Genomic DNA, 26,960 nt, shown 5'->3' with positions numbered 1-26,960 from the left:
GAAGGTAGGAGGGTGGTTCCGCCAGTGGGGGTGGTTCTCTAGTAGCGCCATCTAACAGCCTAGCGTTACAACATGTTATTAATTTAATATGTACTCAAACTTCTTATTGTCTATCTCTTTTTGATGAAATTATTTCTTAGACATAACTAATTTTGAAGTTTTATTATAAAAACGTCTGTATAGTACTATAATAAATCAAAGTTGCATTCATTTCATATATCTAATACTACTATATTGTTAACTGGCCTCACAGGCGCCCACAACACGAAAGCAACTTCAGAGCTTCCTGGGTCTGGCAAACTGGGTGCGCGAATACGTACCGCGATTCGCGGACTTGTCGGCCCCCATGACCGATTTGCTCAACAGTAAGAACCGCTTCCGGTGGACGGACGAGGCTCAACGAGCTTTCGACGACCTCAAACGCGAAATGGGCAAACCTCTCCACCTGCACCGGCCAGATTTCGCTAAGAGGTTCGTACTGCAAACAGACGCCAGCGGTGTCGGCATCGCCGCAGTTTTATACCAGGAAGACGGAAAGAGGCGTCTAGTGGTGTCATACGCTAGCGCTAAACTCAACCAAACCCAGCGCCGGTACCACGTGAACGGGCAGGAATGCCTGGCCATCGTCTGGGCGGTCCGGAAATACCGAGCTTACCTCGAAGACCGAGAGTTCACGCTGCGTACCGACAACAAGGCATTGCTTTGGCTAAACTCCGCCAAAGACATCAACGCCAAGCTGACGCGCTGGGCCCTCCTCCTGCAGAAATTCAAGTTCCGGGTGGAGCATTGTCCCGGAAAAGACAATCAGCTCCCGGACCTCCTGTCCAGAAATCCTGCGGGAGACGAGCTGACGGACGAGGTCGAGAGCATCGAGCGGATGCTTCTGCCGAGCCTGGGGGCGGCGGAAAACCGGCACGACGACCAGGCGTCCGCCACGACCACCACCCTGGCCGCCATCGAGGTGGTTACGTTCGCGGACGAAATCAGGGTGGCCCAACTGACGGATCCGGAATTTCCGGGAATGATTCGGCGACTGGAGGCCATCGCCGTGGAAGGACCCCAGGCACCCGGCGACGCCGCCTTCGCTCGAAATTATTACACCGAGGACGGCTTCCTGTGGCGTCGGGGCGACCCGCGTCGGCTGTGGGTTCCGACAGCAGCCCGTCCGAGGATGCTCCACGAATTCCACGACTCCCCGGAGGCGGGGCACCTTAGATCATATAATAAATAGATACCAATACTCAAACTGAAAGCTGTGACTAGACATGAAGCTATCTGTTGTCGTTTTCTACGTCAAAGGGAGTAGTATAATGCTATCCTTGTGTGATCACCACATCTTCATCTTTGTTATATGCATTTTATCTGTATATGTCTATTTCACTTCCATCCTTGTACCGCACCAGCGCAACAAATCGCTTTTGACAGATGTTTCTTCTAACCTCTCTTTCGAGTTGTTGTACAAAAAACAATTTTAGAATTTAGAACAAAGATCCTATTTTAAGTGATGTAGTCATAAAGGATCACAATTGCTGTCCAATAATTTACTATTCCTTTCGTTATCTACTGTGAATTATTTATAAAATCAAGCTGTCAACATCTTTCTTCCGAAGTTAGTTCAGACATACTTCCTAAAATTTAGGCGCGCAAAATTCAAATAGTGATCAGGCAAGGATAGCTTCATTGTAATCCCTCCATGCACGAGAGAGATGTATGACAGGAGGATGTCGTCACAGGCTGTCCTAGGGAAAGAACACGGCATGGTGGTATCTATTTATTATATGATCTAAGCGGGGCACCCAGGACGAGATGAGACCATCCGGGCTGTTGAAAGACATTACACCTGGTCCTCGCTAAGCACTGACGTGCAGAAATACGTCCGAGGCCACTACCAAACGAGATGGTGCACGACAACCTCGCGCACCCCTGCGGGATTACATCCCAAAAAAACCATGGCAGACCATCGCCGTCGACTACATGGGCCCGTACCACGAGACGCCTGCGGGGAACCGATACCTGCTGGTGGTCACAGACATTTTTTCGAAGTGGGTCGAAGCCTTCCCATTGCCTCGGGCTACCGCGAAGGCCTCGGTCCGCCTAATGGAGGAGGAGGTCTTCTGCAGGTGGGGGTACCCTAAGTCCGTCATCTCCGACAACAGGACCCAATTCACCTCCGAGGCATTTCAAAATGCCTGCAGGCGGTGGAAAACACGCCACTGGCGTACCGCCGTGTTCCACCAGCGAGCTAACCCGACTGAAAGGAAAAATCAGGACCTCAAAAAACTCATGAGGGTGCTCATCCAGGACTCCCCTGGCAGACCTTGGGACGAAACCATCCCCAAGGGTCTGTTCAATCTGCGCAGGCGACGTAACGCAGCGACAGGGCAGTCCCCCAGCGAGCTCCTGATGGGCTTCGAAATTACGCGGCCGGGACATTGGGACGCGGACGAGCGGTCGGGACATTGGGACGCGGACGAGCGCCCCGTCCAAACCACGGCTGAAGAGAGACAACGGTTCGCCCTCCAACAGATGGATGACTACAGGCAGCGTTACGACGGTGGCGACCGGCAACCCGCCACCTACGAAGTGGGTGACAAGGTATTGGTCCGCCGCCATGTACCACCTGGATTACGGACACGTTGGGTGGGTCCCCGGACTATCGCCGGCGTGGCGTGATCGATCACGGCACTCACACCTCCGTGGAGCACGTGGACCATCTTCGACCGGTCCTCCAGGTGCCTGAACATCGAAGGGCGACCACACAAACAGCGTCACTCCAAGGCAACCGCGCTAACCAGCGAAAGCAAACTAACGCACGACGGAGGCGGCGTAGACAGTAATATCTATCCCCCACGCCAGCGTGTCCCCAGACCGACCAGGGGCAGACGTTGACGAACCAGAGCTGGAGGAGACGCCGCACGGTCAAACAACGAACTCCGAGGGCGGCTCAGAGAGGACAACCGCGAAATTCAGGCCTTCGGTGAGGGGGAGTGTGTTGCCGGAGAGCGTGACAGAGGCCTGATTTCACAATTAATTAAGTTACTGTAGGACCTTATTTAAGTTTTTACGATAATTAATAAAGTAGTATTAGCGTAGAATAGGTTCGCGTGCTGCGGCGGCTGTTTCCGGTCTGGCCGCCCCGCCGACGGTGGTTATATTTAATACCTCGGTCGGGGCCCCGCCTACTGGTGCAGAATTGCGTGGCGTGTGCCGTCAGCTCGCGAAAAATAGGTTAATTAGGGTAAGGTAATTAGTTGGTAATATATTTAGTGCAGAGAATTAGTTTAGTGTCAATAGGCGATAAGCAAAGAACAATTATGCTCCGTTTTCTGTGACGGCTGGCGACAGCCAATCCGCTGCCCAGACGGTGTCCAGAAAACGGTAAAAAAATATAAAAGGCTGCTAAAAATCCCGCTCAGCATCACTCCTGCGGGACGGCCAGAGATGGTCGGAAGTTTCACGCCGGATGACGAATAACTCGGATTCAGCCGGTCGAGGTGAGCGACTTCAGAAGACTGGTAAGACTTCTGGACAGTCTGAAGGTGCAGTATCACACCTTCACGCTCCCGGAGGAGAAAACCCTTCGCGTCGTCACCCGCGGCATCGCCGTAGGTGTTGCCAGCCAGGAGGTGCTGGAAAACATGGAGTCTCTGGGTTTCCAACCAATCCAGGTTAGGCGGATGAACCGAAACGACCGGCCAAGGTCTTCGAGGTGAAGACACTTTGTGGCCTCTCCGTCAAGGTGGAGAAGCCCCACAAGAGGAAGGATGCTGCCCAGTGCCACCGCTGCCAGCGATTCCACCACTCTCAGCGGCACTGCAGGGCCGAACACCGCTGCGTCAAATGCGGCGTTGATCACCAGACCAGCGACTGCGAGAAGCAGCGCAGGCAGCCTGCGAAATACGCAAATTGTAGCGGGCCACACCCGGCCAGCTACAAGGGGTGTCCCAAGTTCCCCAAGCCACAGCAACAGAAGGCTTCCAAGCAGCCTTCCACATCGTCGAAGACGATCGCCCCCAGGACAGCCGCCCCCAAACGCGGTGCCCCCCCCAAGGCCACCCCAAAACCCAAACCCGCTCCCGTCCCCAAGAAGGTCGCCCTCACGGCTCGCCAACAGGTCGACCTCCAGCTCCAAAAAAGCCAGCTCATGACCGCCATCGCCGCCGCCAAGGACTCGCAGTCCATGGCGGAAAAAATGGCGGCATTCCTTCCCCTCCTTTTCAAAAATTAGATGGGTGGTACGCCACTAATTGTAAATTCCTTACAGATCGCCTTCTGAAATGCCAATGGACTCCGGAGCGGGCGTTATGAACTCGAAGAGTTCATGGAAGACCACCAGCTCGATGCCATCCTCGTCAACGAGACGAACCTCCTGTGAAATTCCCGAGATCGACCTGGAAAATGGCCAAAGCGCTGAGAAGCGACAAGCGGTCACTTCCACCGATCCACAGCGCGAACAACGGCATCGTCTTCACAGAAGAGGACAAAGCCGCCGCCTTCGCTCACAGTCTGGAGAACCAATGCCAGACGAACATCGACCCTGATGCAGATAACCCGCACCTGGACCTCGTCGAGGAAACCGTCGAAGAAATTCGAATGGCAGAACCCGACAAAGACGCCCAGATCCGCGAAGTCCATCCCGACGAAATCCGTGAAATCATCCGACTCCTCAAGCCCAGGAAAGCCCCAGGCCCAGATGGCATCCCGAACAAAGCATTGAAGAACCTCTCCGACGAAGCCATCGTCGCACTAGCAGGTATCATTAATGCAATGTTCAAATTCCGATTTTTTCCAGCTTGGTGGAAAGAAGCCCATGTCATTTTCATCCCTAAACCGGGGAAAAATCACATTTTCCCGGAAAATCACCGACCCATCAGTCTCCTCTCGTCCGTGGATAAGATCGCTGAACGTGTGATTCGGAAACGGCTAGCCGAGTTCGTCAACGAACGAGGCGTAGTCCCCGATGAACAGTTCGGTTTTCGCCCCCAACACTCAACATCCGAACAACTCCTCCGAGTAGTCGAATTCGCCGCAAAATTCAATTGAATGGAAACAATTGACTGGAGCGGTGTTCCTCGACGTTGCGAAGGCTTTCGATACCGTCTGGCATGATGGACTTGTTTACAAGCTTCACCAAGCAGGCGTGCCGTTGGCGATGGTGCAGCTCATCCAATCTTTCCTGGATTCCCGCATGTTTAAAGCACGCATTGGGCACGCTTTATCTGCGGAGCATCCAATTAGCGCAGGAGTCCCCCAGGGCTCGGCGCTCTCCCCGCTCCTGTACGCGGTTTTCACCGCGGACATACCCAAATCCCCCCGAACTAGCCTTGCCATCTACGCAGACGATACGGCTATCCTTACGCGGTCCAAAAAGCCGCACCTCGTAACCTCCTACTTACAGGAGGCCGTGGATGTGCTGGAGGAGTGGTGCAAACGATGGCTCATTACAGTCAATCCAAAAAAGAGCACTGCGCTTCTTATCTCGAAATACGAACAAGATAAAGGGTTCGTTGTCTGCGCTGATCGGTAAGCGCAGTAAGGTGTCGATCAGGAACAAGTTGTTGCTGTATCGCGCCATCATTCGCCCCACCATGTCCTATGCTTCCCCCCGACAGGTTTTCCAAGCCCCATGGTTCGTCAGAAACGCCCAACTGCTCCGAGAGGCCAACCTCCCGCCGCTGAAGGAGTTCCTGCACGAAATCGCCCTCCGAGCCTTCAGGAAAGCTGAAGAACACCCCAACTCCCTGGTGCGAGAAACCGTCGACTACGAGTTCGACGAGGAAGCCCCCCCCAGTCGCAAGCGGCCCCGTAGGGCGCTGCTTGAAGACCAAATCGGCAAGTAACACCACCTGCCGTCTTCACCGACCGGCCTTTCCCAGCCTTCCCAACTTCCCGACCGCATCGCCTCCAAGGTGTTGCACATCTAACGCCAGCGCATAGCGCATTTTTTCTGTTTCAGATCTCCACCGGCCGCAGGACTGCGAGGAAGAGCCGATGATGGGGGCCAACTCCTACGCAATCAATAGCTCAACCGAGCTCGGTAGCGCAGCTCCCGCTGTGTCTACCGAGATGCGCGTCATGGGTGTAAGGGACAATGTCCTGGTACCCGAGCAGAAGAAGGAGGGGTTTTAGGGCGGTAACCATTCCCCCAGTACCACCGTAGGGCGCAGAAGAGGCCAAGAACCATTACGGTGGTCTGCGTAGACATTTCCCCTCCACCAAAAAAAAAAAAAAAACGCTCAGCATCACTTGTCAGCTGACCGCTCTGCATTCTTTAACCGAGGGTTTTATTACCCCAAAGAAATTCCTACACAAATAAAGCACGCAACCAGTTCTTCTCAGAACTTTCAAATCGGAGCATACCCGGCTTCTTGGTTCGGGCCGGTGTCGCGACAGGTGAGGACAGGTCGTCCCCGTCAACCCGCGACGTCGCGACGCCCTATCCCCTAACAGGGTGTACAATTGTGTGTACGAATCGCGCTGTAGTTATTCATACACACAGTGCGTATGAATAGCTCTTGTACTATTCGTACAAACTGTGTGTACGAATAGTCACTGCGTTTCATTTATATGTTTTAGTCGGGGGATCTTCGATGCGTTTGGTGTGGACAGATAGCGCCGGGGGCGAAAGGAATTTTTGCGTTACCAGATGTTCTCGTTTGCGGGTGGCACGTTTGGCCTTGCGTCGGTTCTTGGTCGGCGGGGAGGATTTTTCGATAATTTGCCAATCGTTTTTTTTATGATAATAATTATTCCAACGTTTCCTTAATTTGTGGATTCAACCCTTCGTTTGCGACGCGGATATTTTAGATTAGTTTTTGGGAAGTTTCCGAATTGAAACCATTTTTATTTGATTTTCTTGCAGTCGATAATAATTTTATTTATTGCCGTTTAAATATGATTCCGTTCTCTGATTATTTTGCTATATAGTATTTAGAAACCTCGCATTTCATCATTAAAGGAAAAAACATATTTATCTCTCTCTTTACATGGTTAAATTCACATGTTAGCGTAGATTTAAGTGCATGATTTTAATTCGTTAATTTTAGTTGTTTATTCTCAGTGGGAAATTTCTTTGGATTCATTCCACTGAATTATTATTATTTTTTTATTTTTTTAGCTGTTTTACTTAAGTAACTACTCGAATTCATACTTTGTAGTTTCCGAAGTTTATTTACCACGCACGTAATGTTAATATTGTTTAGAAGATATCGCACGTAATTAGGGATTTACTGAATTCATTTCAAGTTTTAATTGCATGAGGATTTTAGAATTAAATTTAATTAGAGTCGTGGGTTATGTTCATAGATTTAAAGGTTTTTAATAATGGAACACAATTGCGTAGCGCTTTAAATATAGTTTTGCATGTTTTTAGTTATGTAAGTTTATTCTCATGTTTTATTTTTGCCGTTCTCCATTTACATATTTACTCAATTATCCTTTTGATATGTTTGTAATTCTTTCTTTCAATATATGTATTAAAATGTTAGAAATGTTTGATTATTACCTCTTCCCCCACATGCAGTTTAGCTGTTCCATTTCCAAGAAAATGGACCTACACCGAAATACATTTTTTTGTTAATGTCCAAATGCTCGGCCGCGGTCAAAAACTATTTGGGCACGATACTAATTTTCGTTTTCCAAGCATTCGAATAAGGTCTGCACTAGTTAAGTTCGAATCTCATCCTCGTTTCATCTTTTTTTTTAATCAAGTCAAGAACGGCTCACTCCATTTACTCGAAAATTATAGTGATATCACGGCGCAAATAATTTTTATTACAATACTAGCCCCTAACTTAAAATAATTTTCGAACCGTTGTGTTCTATTGATCAGTCCACCCACTCTTGTGTTTTAAGGAGATAAAATCAATCAAAGTTCATTTTCTTTTATGCGGCAGCTGATGCTTGTACGTGATTATTACTGATTATAGTCGAATTCTTTCGAAATCTAGCTATAAATACTCGAAATTAACCAGGTAATTACTAATATGAGTTCATTTTCTCGTTGTTCGCAGTTGTGCGGACCATGGTATAGCTTGTAATTTAGCCCTAGTGGTGCAGGGGCTGCGGGGGATGTTATTTGTGCCACTGGTTTTTACTTTATAGAGGTTATCACAAAACAAAAATCGCAATAACTATTTGCGAATGCTCATACGGTTCACCTCGGCAGTAAATGCCTCGGATACGTAAACATATACATATTTGCAAACCACCAATTTCTGGCCTGAATAAACAAATAACTCTTTCCGTAAAGTTTTTATTTTTTATAACGGCAAAAATCTTTATAATTGATATTATTGCCATGCAGTATTTAATATGTTACGAATAGATTGATTAATTTTAAACAATTGCATTTGTTTATTATTCCTAACATTTACTGTTATATTTCAGTTAGTACAAGTGTACGAACATTACTGAATCATCATTCGTATACATATTTAAATACTGTTCTCGAACCGTTGTTACAAAAAATATAACATTAGAATCAACCGCTTTATTACTCTGTCTGTCAAAAATCATAACTGTTACTTCTAATTTGTTATGAATCGATCTTTTTTGTCTCCCCGCAACGCTGGGAAGATTGCCACACACAAAGCGTCCTTTTAGACTAGTCAGGTCTGTTCCTGGCATTTACCAAAGTGACGACCTGGAGAAGAAATGTACTGTGTAATTATTTTATACTGTTTTTGGTTAACTAACATTTGTAAGTATTTTACCAAACTATTATACTCCTATACTGGCTGCCCCTAGCTTTTCCTTTTGTAATTTGAAAAAGAAAAATCAAGGGTTTTCATAATTTTCTAGTCGAATTACTTTGTACTTTTTATACAGGTACTTACACGTAAACTTTTGCACGCGCTTTTTTATCTGTTGACTATAAATGAGCTGATTCAAGAAAAAGTAGTCAAAGAATTTTGTCGAACAGTGTATTTCATACATACATGTTTCCGCTTTCTTAAATTTGATTGCCAAGTTTAGTACTTATTTGCGATTGGAGTACAATATAAATTTAAAATGTAGATTATGCAAATCATTTCAACTTTATTTGCTCAAAAACCAATAGCTTATCTTATTTCAACAAATATAAAAAACAACTACACTGTTCTAAAATAAAAGTTACTTTTTATTTTATTTACAATATTGAGAATCTGTTAATAATTAGAAATAATACTTGAAGTATAAAAAACAACACACCACTTACAAAAATCGGATGATCGGTTTAATAAATGTAAATTTATGCATTGCTACAAACACTTCACAAAACAAGGGACTGCACGTGAACATTGTGCGAGTGAAGTGTTTATTATCTGTCAAAGATTTTATCAAATAAATCACAATTAATATCAATAGTATACTTCAGATCGTTATTTTTTATTTCAGAGTAATGTATGCGAATTACGTACAGATTACTGATTTCTAATATAAACACTACAAATATTCCAACTACTTCATGGACCCCTGGTGGACATCAAAAATCACCGACTTTTGGACCAAGCCACTCATCTCACCTTCCGTGGAGAGGTGGTCGAGTATGAGTCCCAAACGATCAAAACCATCACCGGATCATCACCATATCATCCGCTCCTGCAACGATTTCCGGAAATAACGCAATCTAACGGTAACCTCCACACCTCCGGTACCACAAAAGCAAAAGAGGATGAGGAGGCAGGAGACCACCTCTAAAGAACATAGTTACAGGGAGGTACTGCAAGTCATCTCCGTGTAGCTGTGACTGATGTAGAGTAGCCACTTGGTAAGCTGACTGCTGACCAGCAGGTGGAGATGGTACAAAATGGCCCGATGGGGACACTGGACAGACAATTTGAACAGTGTCTGGCGTTGGGAAGGCAAGCTGCCACTTTCAGGGGCATCAAGTACACAAGGGAAATCCTAAGGATAACCTGTGAAGACGAGATGTCTCTAGAATTGCTAAAACAAACAGTGCGCTCTGTAACACTCTTGTGGGAAGGCGCGCAACTTAACGTGGTCTCCCAAGGCTAGTGAGGGCGACTCTGTGGATACCAGAACCACCAGTGAATGCAGAGGTGCTACTTCGCCGCCTGGAGGGTCAGAACCAATTGTCCGGCTTTACAAAAAGGTTTCTTTTCCATCACGAGGCCAAACCCGAGACTGCCTCTCCAGGCAACCTCTTTGTGTTTGGCCTTGATATGGATGAGCACAAAACAATCAGGCAGAGACAGAGGGGGGCAGGATCAACTATATGTTGTCCTCTTTCAACATGAAACTTAAGGAGAACGAGACGTCGACTCATGAAGGGCAGACCCCTATGGAAGAGGTAGAAACCCCAGGGGATAAAACCTCTACCAGTGGGGGCGGGCCTGCCTTAAACATAACCCTCTTGTATCTTAAGATAGGAATGAAATTTTTGGTTGCAGAAATAGCGCTGCAGCAGATAAATTTCATCCAGATTAACCTGCAGCATCGTCGCACGGCGACGACTGTTTTGTGTTGTCGTCTAGACAAGATGCAAAACACTATAGCAATAATCCAAGAACCATGGATAGTAAAATCCAGGATCGCGGGTTTGAACAATTTAAATGGCACTGTTGTTTCAGGTACCACAATAGAATCTCCAAGGACATGTATGTACAGTCCCAGGAATATTAAAGCCGTCCTTCTGCCTCAGATCAGCTCTAGGGATGTGACTGCGGTAAATTTTAAGTGTAACATAGGAAGAGGGGACGAGCAAGTGGTAATAGCACCCGTGTACTTACCACAGGAAACACATGAACCATGTCCAACATGAGAGATGGTGAACTTGGTGGACCACTGTGATGCCGCAAATATAAATCTTATCATCGGTACCGATGCAAATGCCCACTGTCTGCTGTGGGCACCAGCTGAATATCTTTTAGCAACAAATCTAGAGATTCTCAATCGAGAACCAACTTTCGTAACATTGCGTAGTCAGTCAGTAATAGATATTACACTGGCTACATGGGATATCTCACAATATATAATGGAATGGCACGTCCCTAAAGAGGCGTCAGTGTCAGATCATAGATGGATTATGTATACGTTTAAATGTATAGACATAGAGACAAAGACGTACATGAACCTTAGCTTAATAAACCGTAACAACTATGTATTTTACAATGGTTTTACCTCTTTTCGTTTTTTGTCAAGGTCTGGAGTCCCACAAGGCTCTAACCTTGGGCCTCTCCTCTTCAGTCTATTTATCAATGACCTTTTGGAATCTTTAAATTGCAGTATTTTAGCTTATGCTGATGATCTTAAAATTTATTCTAAAATCTCATGTCTTTATGATGCTGAGCTTTTACAACGTGATCTTATGAAAATCGTGGAATGGTGCTATCAAAATAGACTTATTATTAATATTAGTAAATGTTGCTACATTTCATATTGTCGAAAACTTAATATCGTTGATTTTTCTTATTCAATAGAAGGTACACCGTTAGAACGAAAAACATCGATCAAAGATCTAGGAGTTACTTTCGATAGCTGCTTGACTTTTGATATTCATCTTACCAACATTTGCAATGCTGCAAATAAATCTTTGGGGTTTGTCATGAGAACTTCAAAATTTTTCAACAACATTGACGTAATTAAATCCCTCTTCTTTGCATATGTTCTTTCGAAATTTAGGATATGCCTCACTAATATGGTATCCCATATATATGTGTCAGCACATGCTTCTTGATAAAGTGCACAGGAAATTTTTGAAATTCCTTTCGTCCAAAATTGATGGTAATTATCCGGCCAGAGGTATTGAGATGGAAAGTCTTCTCCAACGACACAAGATGTCCTCTTTGAGGATTCGAAGGGATCTACATGCGGCTAACTTCTTGTGTAAGCTTATTCACAACAAAATTGATTGCCCATATTTATTATCACAGATTAGATTTAATGTCCCTCGGCCAGCATCGAGATATGTTAACACCTTTCATATCTCCACCGCCCGAACTAATATCCTTCGTCGTTCGCCAATTACTACAATGCGTCGATGTGCAGATAGATATGTAGCTGATATATTTTATTCAAATTAGTTTATACTTGGAATTATGTTTTTGTTATTGTTACAATTTTTGTGTTGGTTATTCATGTAAGTAATTATTTAGATTTGTCCTGTCATTAGGGTAACCTGTTGGACAATAAAATTATTATTATTATTATTAAGCTGATGAACTGGGCTTTATACAACGAAGAACTGGAAGACAGACTGGGTACCTCCGTACAGTCGATACCAATAGAATATAAATCGACATAAAATATAGAGAAAACTTTGACCATTATTAAAGACTTTCTGATGTCAACTTATGAGTAAAATTGCCCCCTAAAGAAGGAAGGCCTAGGCAAAGGTACACCATGGTGGAACCGAAGGCTCAGCCTACTTCAATCGGGGCTAAGAAAACTTTTCAATAGAGCAAAAACACTAAGAAAACGGAAGACTGGGAAGCCTATAAAGAGCACCGGAAAGAGTTTTAGAATTAAGAAAGAGGAAGCGGCAAACGTGGAGATCCTTCTGTAGCAACATAACGTCGACTGCTCCGGCCGCAAGACTGAAGAGAGTTCTCTCGAAAGACTATGCACATCAACCAGGTTTCCTAAAGAAAGAAAATGGTACTTTTACAGCCACCTTAGAAGAGTCCGCAGAACTTTTGCTGCAGCCTATGTTTCCACGCAGCACGAGGATTATATCCCCTTCAACTTTCCCCGAAGGACTGGGCGCTGGCGGCATAGGTAGTCACTGAGGCAAAACTGGAGTGGGCAGTTGACAGATTTTCCCCATATACATCTCCGGGAGTGGACGATATCTATCCCACCTTCCTGCAGAGGGGAATGAACAGACTACGCCCTATCTTGTTACCAATGCTTCGGGCGTGTTTGGCTTTTAGCTACATATCGAAAGCATGGCGAAAAGTAAAGGTTATCATTATACCTAAGCCAGGACGACAAGATCACACCTTGGGTAAATCCTATAGACCAATTAGCTTAACATCATTCTTGCTGAAAACGCTAAAAAGACTAAGCGAAAAAGAGATTCGGGAGACCGCTTTAAGCAAGCAACCTCTACATCCGAACCAACATGCCTACATCCAAGGAAGATCCACGGATACAGCCTTACACACAGTTGTAAACCGTATAGAGTGGGCGATGGAGAACAAACTCTCCACCTTAGGAATGTTCTTGGATATTGAAGGAGCGTTCCATAAAACGACCTTCAAAAGCATAGGATTAGCCCTACAAGAGCACGACGTGAACCTCACCCTGAGTAGGTGGGTGACTGGTATGCTGAGGAATAGGGAAGATTAATGTAAGTGGTACTGAGATCGAGGCTGTTGTAGACATGGAATGTCTCCACTCCAGGGAGGAGTACTCTCTCCTGTACTGTGGTATACTGTCGTTGACAGCCTGATACAACGCCTCAATGATCTTGGCTACTACACTTGGCTAGAATAATGAAAGCTGCAATAACAATAGTCGAGGAATAGTGCAGCAGGCATACCCTCTCTGTAAATGGAGAAAAGACGAAATTAATCCTGTTCACTAGGAAAACGAAAATTGTCTCTTTTGCTCCACGTTGGCCACCAACGAGCGATTTTCATGATTTTTGTGAAACTTTGCTGGTTTTGAATTTGAATTTTCTGTCCTCGATAGTTGATGCTCAGCAAGAACCACGGGAAGGTCTGGAGCAGATCTCGCTAGGAAAGGAGAGGGCTAGGAATTGTTAATGAGGGATAGAACGTTATACAGTACAATACAATGGAAATACAATAGAGAATATACTACAGATACAGATACAATACAAATGCAAAGTTAGTACCCAATACACCACCGGAAGAAATTGCACCAAAAATTGAGAATGTTGCAAAATGAAAACCCAAGCAAGCACACCGATAGAACTCGGGACGAAATCTATAGGTCGCGGCGCTCACACGCCCAAGGGAGGAACGCAGCCGCATAAATCCAAGGTCGTCTTACATCATTCTCAAAGAGCGATGCAACCCAGCGTCTAAGGGCCAAAAGAACCCCCCCAGGCCAAAGCGACTGACGACATGGAGAATTCAAACCCGGAACCAAAGAATGCACTGTTGCAAAATTAAAACCCAAGCAAATGCACCATGAAAACAAAGCATTGGCACCACTGGAGCTAAATTGGCAAGACCCAAGTTAAGTTAGTAACACATACAATATACAGTACAAAATGCTTCAATTACAAAAGTTACAATATACAAATTTCTCCACGTTTGCCAACAAAGAGCGATGACTCTGCTCGGTCGTTGCTGTTGCCCAGCAAGAACCAAACAATACGAGGAGGTCTGGAGTGCGTCTTGCCATTAAAAGAGAGGACTAGGGTTTGATAGCATGGGTGAAGGACACCGTATTTTGTAAATTTGGACGCCGTAGTTTAAAAATGATGCATACGGTATTTTGTGAATTATGAACGCTGCACTTTGTATATTCCAAAGCCGTACTTTATCAGTCCTGAATGCATGTTATTAACAACATATTTCAAAAAAAATCGGGCATTTTTGGAAAAATATCCACTTTCCTTCGTGTTCACAGCACGTAACACAAAACATTTTCGCGAACACGTACTACAAAAGTAGCAAAAACGGAGCTCCAGTGTTGCTGCTACCAGACCGGAATCAAAACTAAACACAGAGGATGGAAAAATTGACCTTTTATCAGGTAGCTCAAGTGACAGTGACGTCATCGTACGTCACGATGAGATTGCAAAAATTATTTTTCATATTTTAGATCAGAAATTGTACATTTTCGGGGTTAATTTAACAATGTTTAAACAAACTAATTGGTTTTTGTTAACCTCGTGTTCTTAGGAAGATGGATTTCGGTTTAATTATCATATATTGATAGTTATCATATTTGAACATTATGAATTCTATTAATTATGTTTAAATTTTATTTAATTATATCGCGAAAATGTATAGCTTTGACCCACCAACTTCAATCGTTTCGAAAATTTATCCAAAATGTAAACATTGTCGACCAAACGAATCACGGAATCCGATAAATTAAAACTGAAGTCGTACTTACCCTGTTTTCGGTCTTTTTCGGAAAAATATTCATTTTCGTCCGTGTTCACAGCACTAACACAACAAATTTTCCTTAATATGTATTAATAATAAAATTGAAATTCGCTAAAACGCTCCACTTTTACTCCAAAATGACGCGACGATCTTGCCGCCATCAAACAGAAATTAATACTGAACACAAAGGACCGTAAAACGTGACCTTTATACAGGTAGCTCACGTGACATTGACGTCATCGTACGTCACGATGAGATTGCAAAAATTATTTTTCATATTTTGGCCGGGAAAATGCACATTTTCGGGGATAATTTAATAATGTTTAAACAAATTGATTTGTTTTTAATAATTTCGGGCTTTTAGGAGAACGAGTTACGGTTTAATTATCATATATATTTATGCTTATCATATTTAAACATTATAAGTGATATTAATTATGTTTAAAATTTATTAATTTATATCATGCAAATGTATAGCTTTGATCAACCGACTTCAATTGTTTCGAAAATTTTCCCAAAATTTAAACATTGTCGAGTGAAGGAATCACGGAATCCGATAAATTAAAACTGAAGTCGTAAGATAATTAGCTTTTATTTATGCATAAATTGTGCAGTGCGTTCTTTCTAACACTGACCATAGAGATTCCCAACTCAAGGTGTCTACCCCATGCTAACTTATATTTTGGTGACTCGATTTTTGCCTTGATGGTTGAACACAGTCACTGTTGTCCTTTTTTGTTGTATCGAGATGCTACTTGAGCATCAACTGTTACATACTGAAGTATTAGTATCATCTAGAAAAACTAGAAATATTTTGATTTGATATTCGAGTAGATACTTCGTATTTCGAGTATGAGCATCTACTGAGTTTTATTTATATCAACCATTGTCAAAAAATTGATCGAACGTTGTTTCGACAGAACTTCCTTCGCACCAAAAGTATAATGAAACCTATTTAGCATTTTCGAGTTGAGTCTGTTCTTCACACAATTTTGTGATGACCTAATCAACATTTACTATCAACACGTATACCACCTTGGATGGTGCAGTGTAATACTAAAAAGAACTGTATTGTATTCCCAAAATTATCTGCGAAAATCGAGTAAGCCATTCCATCAATTTTTTGGGGGGAATAAATAAATATTCTTAACAATTTACCATGCTTACAATAACTTCAAACGTCTGCAAGATCTCAAAGTATTCATTTTTGCAACTCTTGAGTTATTCACTAAAATAAATTGACTGATCCATATATTTTTTGAGTCACTGTAAAAGCAAATCTAAAAAATATGAATGCAATGATAAATTACGAAAATATACTGATGATGTTTTCCACATTTTAGATAGGATTTATTCGGGAAAATCTTGAGATGACGTCTTCAAGTTTTTGGGCTTGATAAACAGATATATTTTGATTGAAAACCTACCATATCAAACAGTAACTTCAAAACCTCTGCAATATTTCAAAATTCAGTTTTGCAATTCTTGATTCAATCAATAAAATAAATTGACTAACGGGCCAATTTCAAGTTGGTTTGCAATTAATTGCAAGCTGCGTTGCTATGGTAACCTCGCAAAAATATAATGGTTTGTTTTAAGAGTTCTACGAGATCACCATAGCAACGGTGCTTGCAATTAATTGCAAACCAACTTGACATTAGCCCGTCAGTGATTAATTTTTTTGAGACACCCCCTATAAGCAAAACTAAAAAATATTAATGGAATGATAAATCACAAGTATAGTCTCATCCTATTTTGGACATTTTAGATAGGATTCATTTGGCAAAATTTTGGGCTGACGTCATCAATTTTTTGGAGGGGATAAGTAAATATATTTTGAATAAAAATTTATTATGCTTATCATATGTTTAAAACATCTGCAAGATTTCAAAGCATTCGATTTTGCAGATTCAAAATTAAATTGTAGGTGAAACGAAGTTCACGGGGTCAGCTAGTTATTAATATACATGCTTAACTTCGACTGAATCTAAAAAATACTCAATGCGTCGAGTGTAAACACCACTAAAGAAACAGAACAAATTGTTTTAACTGCTATGCAGAAAAAAATCCAATGTATTCATTTACTTCACTCAAACTAGTTTCGAATTTCTTATTCTACAAATCAGATATTTTTTACGTAACATTGGTTGCGTACTTCAAATGCATGTTTTTTTTTCAAACTGAATATAGAGACTTTATGGTGATTGTTCAACATTAACAAAATGTCCTGGTATATTATCGTGGTTTCAAACATTTTAATTACCATGTTTTCATGATAATCTTGAAATTTAAGTAATGGGCTTGGTAGTTTCAGAAATTATCCGCTTATTCAGTTAAATATTAAACTTACAAAAATACAGAATAGCTAACTATTTATTACCATCGCTGTATACAACATTACAATTGCTAAAGAAAATCTTTAGCTATTAGTAACTCGGTAAATTTACACACAAAAAATTTATTTAGTTTCATACAATGTGCGCATATTTTACTGAAAATTTTAAATTATTGCTTTCCAGGCATTTGGAACGAATCAAGTTAACCGAAATGTTACTAACAAAAATAACATGGGGCTGGATATAATGGGAATGTAAAAATTCACAAATGGTTCAGACAAGGTGTCATAACGTAAAACGTGCTAAATCTTAAACTTATTTGTTTCTATTTTCATTTTTTTCCTGTGGTGTAGCCATATTGAGAACAAAATTATTGTACGAGTTAAGTTCGTTTCTTAGTTCTTTATTCCTTGTATAGTTTCGTTTTGAATGAAAATATATTATATTACATAATTTAACGAATAAACCTAATGTCATGGAAATTAATGGCTAAAACGAGTGTGCTGAAAGTCTCACTACTCTGCGTCATATACTACAACCGAAAATTATGAGTGGTTGGACTCAACATTAACTGTTTTAAAATCTTTGGCATGTGTTGCAACTTTTCTCTTATTGGACGAGGGATTTTGTCATTGTCAGAGTACTTCACCACCACTCCATCTGAATACTGATACTTAATTTGGTGTTTACCATCCATCGACAACTGGGATCCGTCACCATACTTAATTTGCACCTCTCCATTAGGTAATTGCACTGCAGTGCCTACGCCTGGCACTGAGACTCTTTTTTCTTTATTGACATTACTTTGAAATGACGACCCTACGGCTGTACTGTTCATAGAAACAGTAAACGAAGGCTGCAAATTAAGATGATGATGATAATAATAATAACTATATTTTTAATTTTTTGTTACCATCATAGATTGAGTATGATTCTCTTTTCCTAAAGACGAAATTGGTCTTCGACCTAGGATAGTCGGAAACTTTGTGCCACTCAGCTTGGATAGCATTTCTTCCACGATTAGACAATGTTTTAAAGCTTCTTGCGATTGATTCCACATACATTCGAAAGTTTCTGTTAAATTTCGACATTCATTTGCACTATTTACCTGAAGCTTATTCCCAGAGGAGTCTTGAAAAGTTATACCTTTTGAAGACGATTTTGTCACCGTGCCTCCTAGGAAGTTCATTACAAAAATTATTCGTCAAATAAAAAATACCTACACTAACTGAATTACCTTAAAAACTTATATTTACATACTTTCAATTATATTTTGGAATACAATCAATAATTTACTATATCTGAACGTACACTGAAATTACAAATTTAATCAATAATAAATTAAGGCAAAACATAAACGTTTCAATATTACTCGTACTATACTATATTATATTTATGATTGATTAATAATTCATAAAAATAACCATTTTAACGTGATTCAGTTTATATTAGATAACATATTCAATTTACCTTCATAAAAACTTGCTTCAAAATCGGTCAAATTCTCCATAAGCACAAACTTCATCTTATCATCGTAACACGTGACTTTCGGTGTTTTTTCCTTAATTAAAGCAACAAACTGATGTGCGTACATATACTTTCTCCAGTGCTTTTCGGGCAAATTGTCGAAACTAAAAACATCGTAACTTCCTTGATGAGGAATAGGTGGTGGCGTTGATGTAGGTATTACTCCTCTTCCCCCATTTGGTTCATAGATAATTATTTTAGTGCCATCTGGTGAAATTCTTAATACCTCAGTGACAACATTCCGTTTTGAACTACCTTTTTTCTTCATTAATTCGACTACAACTTCACCCTCTTCCATTATATGCAAGATTGAAGTTTCTGTACCGTGTCTTTTTGGTAGAAGACGCTGAGACGACAACTGATGTAATTTCTGTCCTTTCGGTTTCTCACGTTTTTTATTAAGACTTTCACTCGAACTACTATTGTTTGACGACGAATTCCCTGTGACTGTTTTGCATGAATTTGAACCAGGCATGATTTTCAGTATTCTGTTTCCATCAGAATAGGCAGGATATAAGTCCTGATTAGAATGACTAACACTCTGATGACAACTGCAATGATTGCTTCTTAGTTCACATTGTGAACCATGATTCGAGACAACTGATATGTGATCATTCACTGGCTGATATGAGCAACACTGAGGATCGGAATAATTTGTTCTGATTTGGGCATCATACATTTTTTTTGTAATATGTTCCATGCTGTGAGAATTGGTAAAATGGTTTTTTGATGGAAGACAATCACTACTAATATAGTAATGATTACTTGCGGTCATGTATGTATTAGGAATCGCACTATCACTAAATGCGCTGTCTCTTCGACTGGACATTGTGTGAATCCCACTGTCTTGGGTTAAATGAGAGGTCATCATCTGTATTAAAAAAATATTAAATTAGAACATACATCTGACACGTGCAAAAGAGTTGTTTTACATCAAAACGTGATGCATAAGAATTGAAAAATACCACTTTTAATAAATGCAATATCTGTTCTATATTATGTTGAGGTTTTAAATTATTTACTACTAATTACTTATTTTATGATGAGTAAAAAACGAAAAACTGAAAATTAACCTTTCTAGTGAATGGTATGAGTACTAGCACTATACAGTCTGAACCATTGAAGGAACAACTACCAAAGTACTTCCATTCATTCTATACCTTCCTTCCAAGATATTTATAATAGGACTGCTATATTAGATCACCTGAATTATTGTAAATATTAAACTAACAATACCCGATTTATGACACTCTAATCCTAATCAGATCTGAGCTGATCAGCTGGCCTTCGTAAAAGTGAAATATATAATATGCAAATCTCTTATTCAGTGGTATAACAGTAGTAATCCATATAATCTATTTTGACTATAAAACATATTCAGTTTTTTTTTAAGAGAATCCGTGTATGTTAAAATAAAGATATGTACTTAATGTTAGAGAAGCACGCTACGCGTATACTTCAAATGAATTTTTTCTTTATAAAATTTTGTGATGACGTCATCAACATTTTTGCAAGGACATATACAGGGTTAGTATAAAGTCCCGGAACGATTGAATAACTTTGTTATTTGAAAAGCTTGTTTTGGAAATTTTGTGTGGCTATCTAGTTAAACATGGCGACTTGATCAATATTTTTTTCTTTTTTTATCACTTTCGGTTTGACACACAAGGCCGCCTACTTTTTTTAATGATTCGCCTTTTGGAAGAACAGCAGTAGATAAAACGAGTTCCCTCCCAGTAGCCGAAGAAGGACATCAAGTACATGGAGAGGCGGTCGAGCATTCACGAAGAATACGGTGACAAGTGATAGAACGAAGACACGTTACGACCTTAAGGACAATTCAATAGAGTTCCTGGCAGGAGATTTGGTACGGCTTTATAACCCCCGAAGAAGAAAAGGTCGTTGCCCGAAGTTGTCACCATATTGGGAAGGTCCATATACTGTCGTGACCAGGATAAACGATGTAACTTACAGGATTCGACAAGGGCCAAAGACGAAAATGAAGTTCTTCACTTAGACCACCTCATGAAATACAACATTGACATAGTTGACGTTTCTAATCGGGGCGATCACAACTAACGAGGGGGCAGTGTTACGAGATAATCCATACGCCGCCCCGGTGCGGTATCTAGTATGTGTGGCGATGATGTGTGACTCATCATCAATGATGGCAGCGTTCGAGTGGAGGAGCGCCTCTGCGGAAGTCTTGGCGGCGGGCCCCAGAACAACTTAGAAGCGGTGACGGCGAAGTTTCGAGAAGGGCCACATGGTTAAAGGGGAACCAACGTCGGGAGCAGCAGTCAAGTCCAGTCAGTGTTAAGAGAATTTGGGTCTAGTCAAATCGATTACAGTCGGAATTATTCTGTACATATGTATATCTGAGAAATAAATTGTTGAGTTTTGCCTACACGCAGTTTTAATTGCCAATCATCGTAACAATACTAATAATAACAGTATTGTATTCCAAATTTTCGGAAAAATGGAAATAGCCGCTCCTGATTTAACCAACAAAATAATATAAAATGATTCATTCATTAATTTTTTTTGGGTCACCTGTATAACCAATTCTAAAAAATATGAATGCACTGATATATCACAAGTATAGACTCATCATAATTTCCACACTTTAAATATGACTTATTTGGCAAAATTTTGAGATGGCGTCATTAATTTTTTGGGGTGGAATAAGCAGATGTATTTTGATTAAAAATTTACCATAGTTACGGTAACTTTGAAACGTCTAGATTACAGTGCTATCTGCACATCTTTATTTCGCAATTCACAAAAATCATTTTTAGCAGTTAAAAATGTCCCCCGTAGCGCAATCTGAACATTTATTAGAACCAAAGTAGAAGTAATTAATGTGATTGCTAAATAAGTATTACTACGTCATGCAGCGCTTTTGTTACAATAGTAAAATAAACTCTTCATAAAAATGTAATTTTCAAAATGCTCATGAATCGAAGTTTACTTTCCTATTTTGAAACGTCAGTGTCACTGTGACATACATACACACAATTTATTTTTAAATTAATGACTATTATTTCCCAATGAAACACAACATATTCTGAACAACATTCTCTGCTCATAAGCTTCAATTCTATTCATAAGAAAAACATCTCATGCTTTCTTATATTCCGGGACCAATGGATTGACCGTATTTTTGAAACTTGAAAAAATGCTGCTAATAAAATTGACAGTGACACAACAATGCACAGTTACGTGATATTAGGAAAATTGAATTTTGTACTTTTGGCTATTAGGTAGAAAGAGGCAAGTGGGTCATTTAAGCAGGATCAGACTGTATAAAATTTAGAAAATAATGGCGCCCTCGAAATATTATATTTTAATGACTAGGGAAGCAAAAATATGCCATATTTACACAAATGTTAAATAACACTGAAACTTATTAAATTTTGTTAATTAACATTTCATTATTTGACAAACAGGGGTTAGATTTTTTATAACTTAAAAATAACTATTCCTCCACTCTGAGTGTGGTTAGTTTCATCTTCAATTTGGAAATTAAAAAAAAATGGTGGAAAGTTGCTTAGACAGAACTTCCCTCGCTCCTAAGGCACAATGAAACATCCAGCATTTTCGAGTTGAATTTTTTCTTTACACAATTTTGTGATGACGTCATCAACATTTTTCCAAGAACACGTATATGAATTTGGATTGATGCAATGTAATTTTCACTTGAAAGACAATGACCATATATAAACTTATATTAAAATAATAATAAGAAAAAGTAGTTGGGAATTATGCAGCAAAAGAACTATTTTCCCGAATTACTTTTTTTGACAATAAACGAAGATGAAATTGAGCATTGTATTTTTTCTAAATTTTTTAACAGCACATTTTTTAAAATGAAAGTAAGTTTTTAAATTTGGCTATAAATTAACCTTTATTTATTACTACTGTTGTCCTATAGGGACTGTTTATTGATATAGGTATAATGTTACCTGTAAATGTATGTATGTATATCATATTCTTAGAAAATGTCATTTCTGTAACTGTAAGTTTGCTAGAGGCCTAATGTTTAATAACTTCCTCAACCAGGTGGAGATATAAAATAAACATTTTTTAGCATCAGACATAAGTTGAAAACATACTTGTTTACAAGCTGGTGGTCGAGTGAGATTATCACATAAGTGCAGTCTAGTTAATTTATTTCCTAAACTGCCTTTAGTAAGGCTACAGTTATATAACTGTAAAAATATATATTTCGTTTGAATAATTAAACAAGGGACCTACCTGTCCCCTTTTGATAAAGGGATGATCCAGAATCTGATCTAACTTCAGTCTATCCTTGGGGTTTTTCTGTAGAAGAGAATTAATTAAGTCTCTAGATTCAATTGACAAGTGGCTTGGTAAATGATAATTAGCAGAGACTATTCGATTTAAAGTATTTTTCACACCACGAGTTTCAAAAGGTGGTGAACCCACTAACAAATTATATAATAAACAGCCCAAACCCCAGACATCTGCCTCTAAACCATGAGAAGTTCTAGATAAAACTTCTGGGGAAATGAAGTTAGGAGTTCCACACATAGTTAAATGTTTCTCATCAGGTCGAGTCAATTGTGTGGCTAAACCAAAATCTGCAATTTTCTAAAATTGAAATGGTTAGTTTACCTAAATACAGTCTTGTGATACATACAATTTGCATGTCTTTTGTCAATAATAAATTTGACAAGGATATGTCTCGATGTAAAATATTGTGGGTATGCAGATATTTTATTCCTTCCACAACTTGTTTCATTATGTTGCTAGCTTCACATTCCGTCAATGCCTAAAATTGTACTTCAATAAAATACTCTTGATATTAGCTTCCTTTAGTTACTTTGCTTTCTATATACTGTCTTAATTCCCCATTATGACATAACTCCAGAACCAAGTACACATAATTCATATCCTCAAAAAATGTATACAGCTCAAGTATTGAGGGATGCTTCAATCGATAATGTATAGATACTTCTTGTTCTACACGTTTCACCATACCAGCAGTTTGCATTAATTTTTTATCAATCTACAAATATATAATTGTTGCAAATGTAACCTTTACACAATTAGTAATTGTACCATTTTAATAGCCACATTGAGTCCAGTTTTTAAGCATTTGGCATGGTAAACAGAGGCAAAGCCTCCTTTTCCTAACAAATTGTACACTTCATAGTCCTAAAATTAAAAATATACAAAAAATAAGATGTATTTAAAACATAAACAAAACATTCTAACCTCAATTTTCTCGCCCATTTCGAAATGCTTCGTTTAATCACTTAAGTGTTATAGTAACATTTAAAAAATATACATCCAAAGCAAATAATATTTACAAAAATTCTCTTGATTCATCTTAAAAATAGAAATTCGCTTTTTGATAACGAATGCCCAACTGAAAAATATATACAAATTTTGAAAATTTGACAGTTGACACCACGCCCGCTAATGCGTAAACAACCTTCTAAATAACATAACGTAAATGTAAACATTACATAACCAAACTTTTTTTCCGAAACTAAAGCGAACTGGATATGATTGAACCTCGAACTGGACACTGGTTTTAATGAAATGTGAAATAAATCGCAGCGTTATTATAACTAGTATATTAAAGAACGAGTTTCATAAGGCAAATTTTAAGGCACGAATCCAAGTTTATAGAACGAGCGGCGAAGCCGCGAGTTATATACAGGATGAGTGCCACAATGGCCTTATGAACGAGTTATTTATACTATTTTTTTACCGCGCACGTTTTTTCGCAAAAGTTAATTGAAATTTGAGTTTTTTTTAATCTGGGGAATTTTGTCGTAGTTGGCAATGAGCTGGTATGACACGAACTGTGGACACGAACAACGAAACATTTGAAGTTCGAATTTTCACAACAACAATTGTAATTGGAATTACTTCGAGTTTTTGTAAGTTAAAATATCTTGTGAAGAAGTTAGTGAAGTCCTTACGCCTCCCGAAATATGGGAAATTTTAATTTGACATTTGCCACTGACATTTCTCGTCATGGCTATCAACTTTACCGATCTAAATTACACCAGATCATTTCAGAACCCCTTTCCGCTTTGACGTAATTTGCGTGCTTTAATAGCTCTGTTGCAAAGTCAAGACAGAAAATTAGTATATTAAAGAACGAGTTTCATAAGGCAAATATTGAGGCACGAATCCAAGTTTATAGAACGAGCGGCGAAGCCGCGAGTTATATAAAGGATGAGTGCCTCAATGGCCTTATGAACGAGTTATTTATACTATTTTTTCTACCGCACACGTTTTTTCCCAAAATTTAATTGAAATTTGCATTATTTTTAATCTGGGGACTTTTGTCGTGGTTGGTGATGGGTTGGTCTGACACTAACCACGAAATATTTGAGGTTCGAATTTTCACAACAGCTATTAACGCACGCAAATGACGTCACAGCAGTTCGTTAATAGAGGAAAGGCGTTCTTTAATAGATCTGGTGTAATTTAGATCGGTAAGATTGGTAGCCATGACGAGAAATGTCAGGTGAATGTCAGTGGCAAATGTAAACTTAAAATTTCCCATGTTTCCGGACGCGTAACTTCTTCGCGAGACATTTTAACCAATTTTAAATTACAAAAACTCGAGTTGGTTCGAATTACAGTTGTTGTTGTGAAAATTCGAACCTCAAATATTTCGTGGTTAGTGTCAGACCAACCCATCACCAACCACGACAAAAGTCCCCAGATTAAAAATAATGCAAATTTCAATTAAATTTTGGGAAAAAACGTGTGCGGTAGAAAAAATAGTATAAATAACTCGTTCATAAGGCCATTGAGGCACTCATCCTTTATATAACTCGCGGCTTCGCCGCTCGTTCTATAAACTTGGATTCGTGCCTCAATATTTGCCTTATGAAACTCGTTCTTTAATATACTATTAACGAACAAGTTTGTTAATAAAGGAGATTAATCATCGAAATATTATTTTAACGCGCTAAGAACGAGCGCGTTAATGTTCGAGATTATTAATCGCCAATTAACAATCGAGTTAGTTACAATACTTTTCCGGTGATCGTAATTAAAAAAAAAAATACTGAAAATGCAAAACACAGTTCAAAATATGAGTTATGCAACTGAACATACAAGTGAGAATTTTTATAAATAACCATTAGTTTATTAAATTTGGATATTTCCAAATCATGACGGATGCTTAAAGTGGACCGAAGCATAGAATACTTTGGCCACAAGAGTGCTATTGAGCCTTTTTGGGAAATTTCGGAGAAGGATGCAAGTAATACGGATTCCGAATACCTGCTTTCCAGCGCACCATGCAACAGACTCATCGTAGGTTTTTTGGTAAAGCACTCTGCTTCTTTCTAGAAGTAAATTTAGTGAAGGCACATTTGCCTTTTCTACTTCCGGAAGAGTTAAAGAATCCATTTCTATGCAATTCCCAAGGAGGTTTAAATTTTAAATGTATAGAGAGAGTATTGGGCTCATTGTTTTGTATCGCACAATTAGTCATATACAAACCCCCTCTACTGTTTGTATTCTGTGTGAATTAAAGGATAAGCAATTGAGCGAATCAGTGGCGGAACTAGATTTTACTGCTGTCTATTAGTTTTAATACATTTGTCATTGTTCTAGATTTTAGTGGATGTTTGCAAAGACCAGATACGCGAACGTGTGGGAAGTGTATTAACCACATATTTTGTTTAAAAACCAATATCTTCTGTTTTTCTTTAAATTGTATGAAATTGAAACTCGTCAGCCACTGTACTGCGATGCAATTAGCCAATAACACGTGACGTCATGTTGTGGCGGGAACTCAGCGTTTGACAAGCGCCGTGAAACTCCATAAGCGACAATGTTAACATTTTCGCATTTTATTTAAAAGTGTGGGTATTTATTTAGAAAATAAACACGTGCATAGCTTCTTTCATATCTTTTCTGTGTATCAGGGTGCTTTTTTTGGCGATTTGAGTTTAGAAATACATAATAAAAATAAAAATACAGAACACTGTTTTGGTCTGAATTCCTCGTCATCCAAAATACATCCGTGTGTTTTAAGCGGGAAATTGGAAATTAATATTTTCGT

At 39.8% G+C, this 26,960-nt stretch overlaps 1 protein-coding gene across 1 annotated transcript; it reads right to left on the bottom strand.

Annotated features, from left to right (window-relative positions):
* Positions 1–17,671: 17,671 nt before the first annotated feature.
* Positions 17,672–24,642, bottom strand: LOC135126655 (serine/threonine-protein kinase PLK4). Its single transcript, XM_064052701.1, has 8 exons — positions 24,137–24,642; positions 23,981–24,076; positions 23,742–23,927; positions 23,559–23,690; positions 23,153–23,509; positions 18,839–19,766; positions 18,282–18,544; positions 17,672–18,224 (listed from the first exon to the last, which is right to left on the bottom strand). Exons 1-8 carry the CDS (start codon positions 24,152–24,154, stop codon positions 17,901–17,903), a joined length of 2,304 nt encoding a protein of 767 aa, XP_063908771.1. The 5' UTR covers positions 24,155–24,642; the 3' UTR covers positions 17,672–17,900.
* Between the last annotated feature and the right edge of the window lie 2,318 nt (positions 24,643–26,960).

This window comes from Zophobas morio, unplaced genomic scaffold (genome assembly GCF_036711695.1).
Source record: "Zophobas morio isolate AGI-343-1 ecotype UQ-CSIRO unplaced genomic scaffold, CSIRO_AGI_Zmor_V1 ptg000011l, whole genome shotgun sequence".
Classification (NCBI taxonomy): Eukaryota; Metazoa; Arthropoda; class Insecta; order Coleoptera; family Tenebrionidae; genus Zophobas; species Zophobas morio.
The sequence above is the reverse complement of the archived record's forward strand: the minus strand, read 5'-3'. Positions and strand labels throughout refer to the sequence as shown.

Coding starts and splice junctions, on each gene's coding strand:
- LOC135126655 (XM_064052701.1), bottom strand. Junction 23,928..23,980: donor TCAATGTGGCTATTAAAATG/GTACAATTACTA, acceptor ATATATTTGTAG/ATTGATAAAAAATTAATGCA. Junction 19,767..23,152: donor CCTTTATCAAAAGGGGACAG/GTAGGTCCCTTG, acceptor TTTTTAATACAG/ATGATGACCTCTCATTTAAC.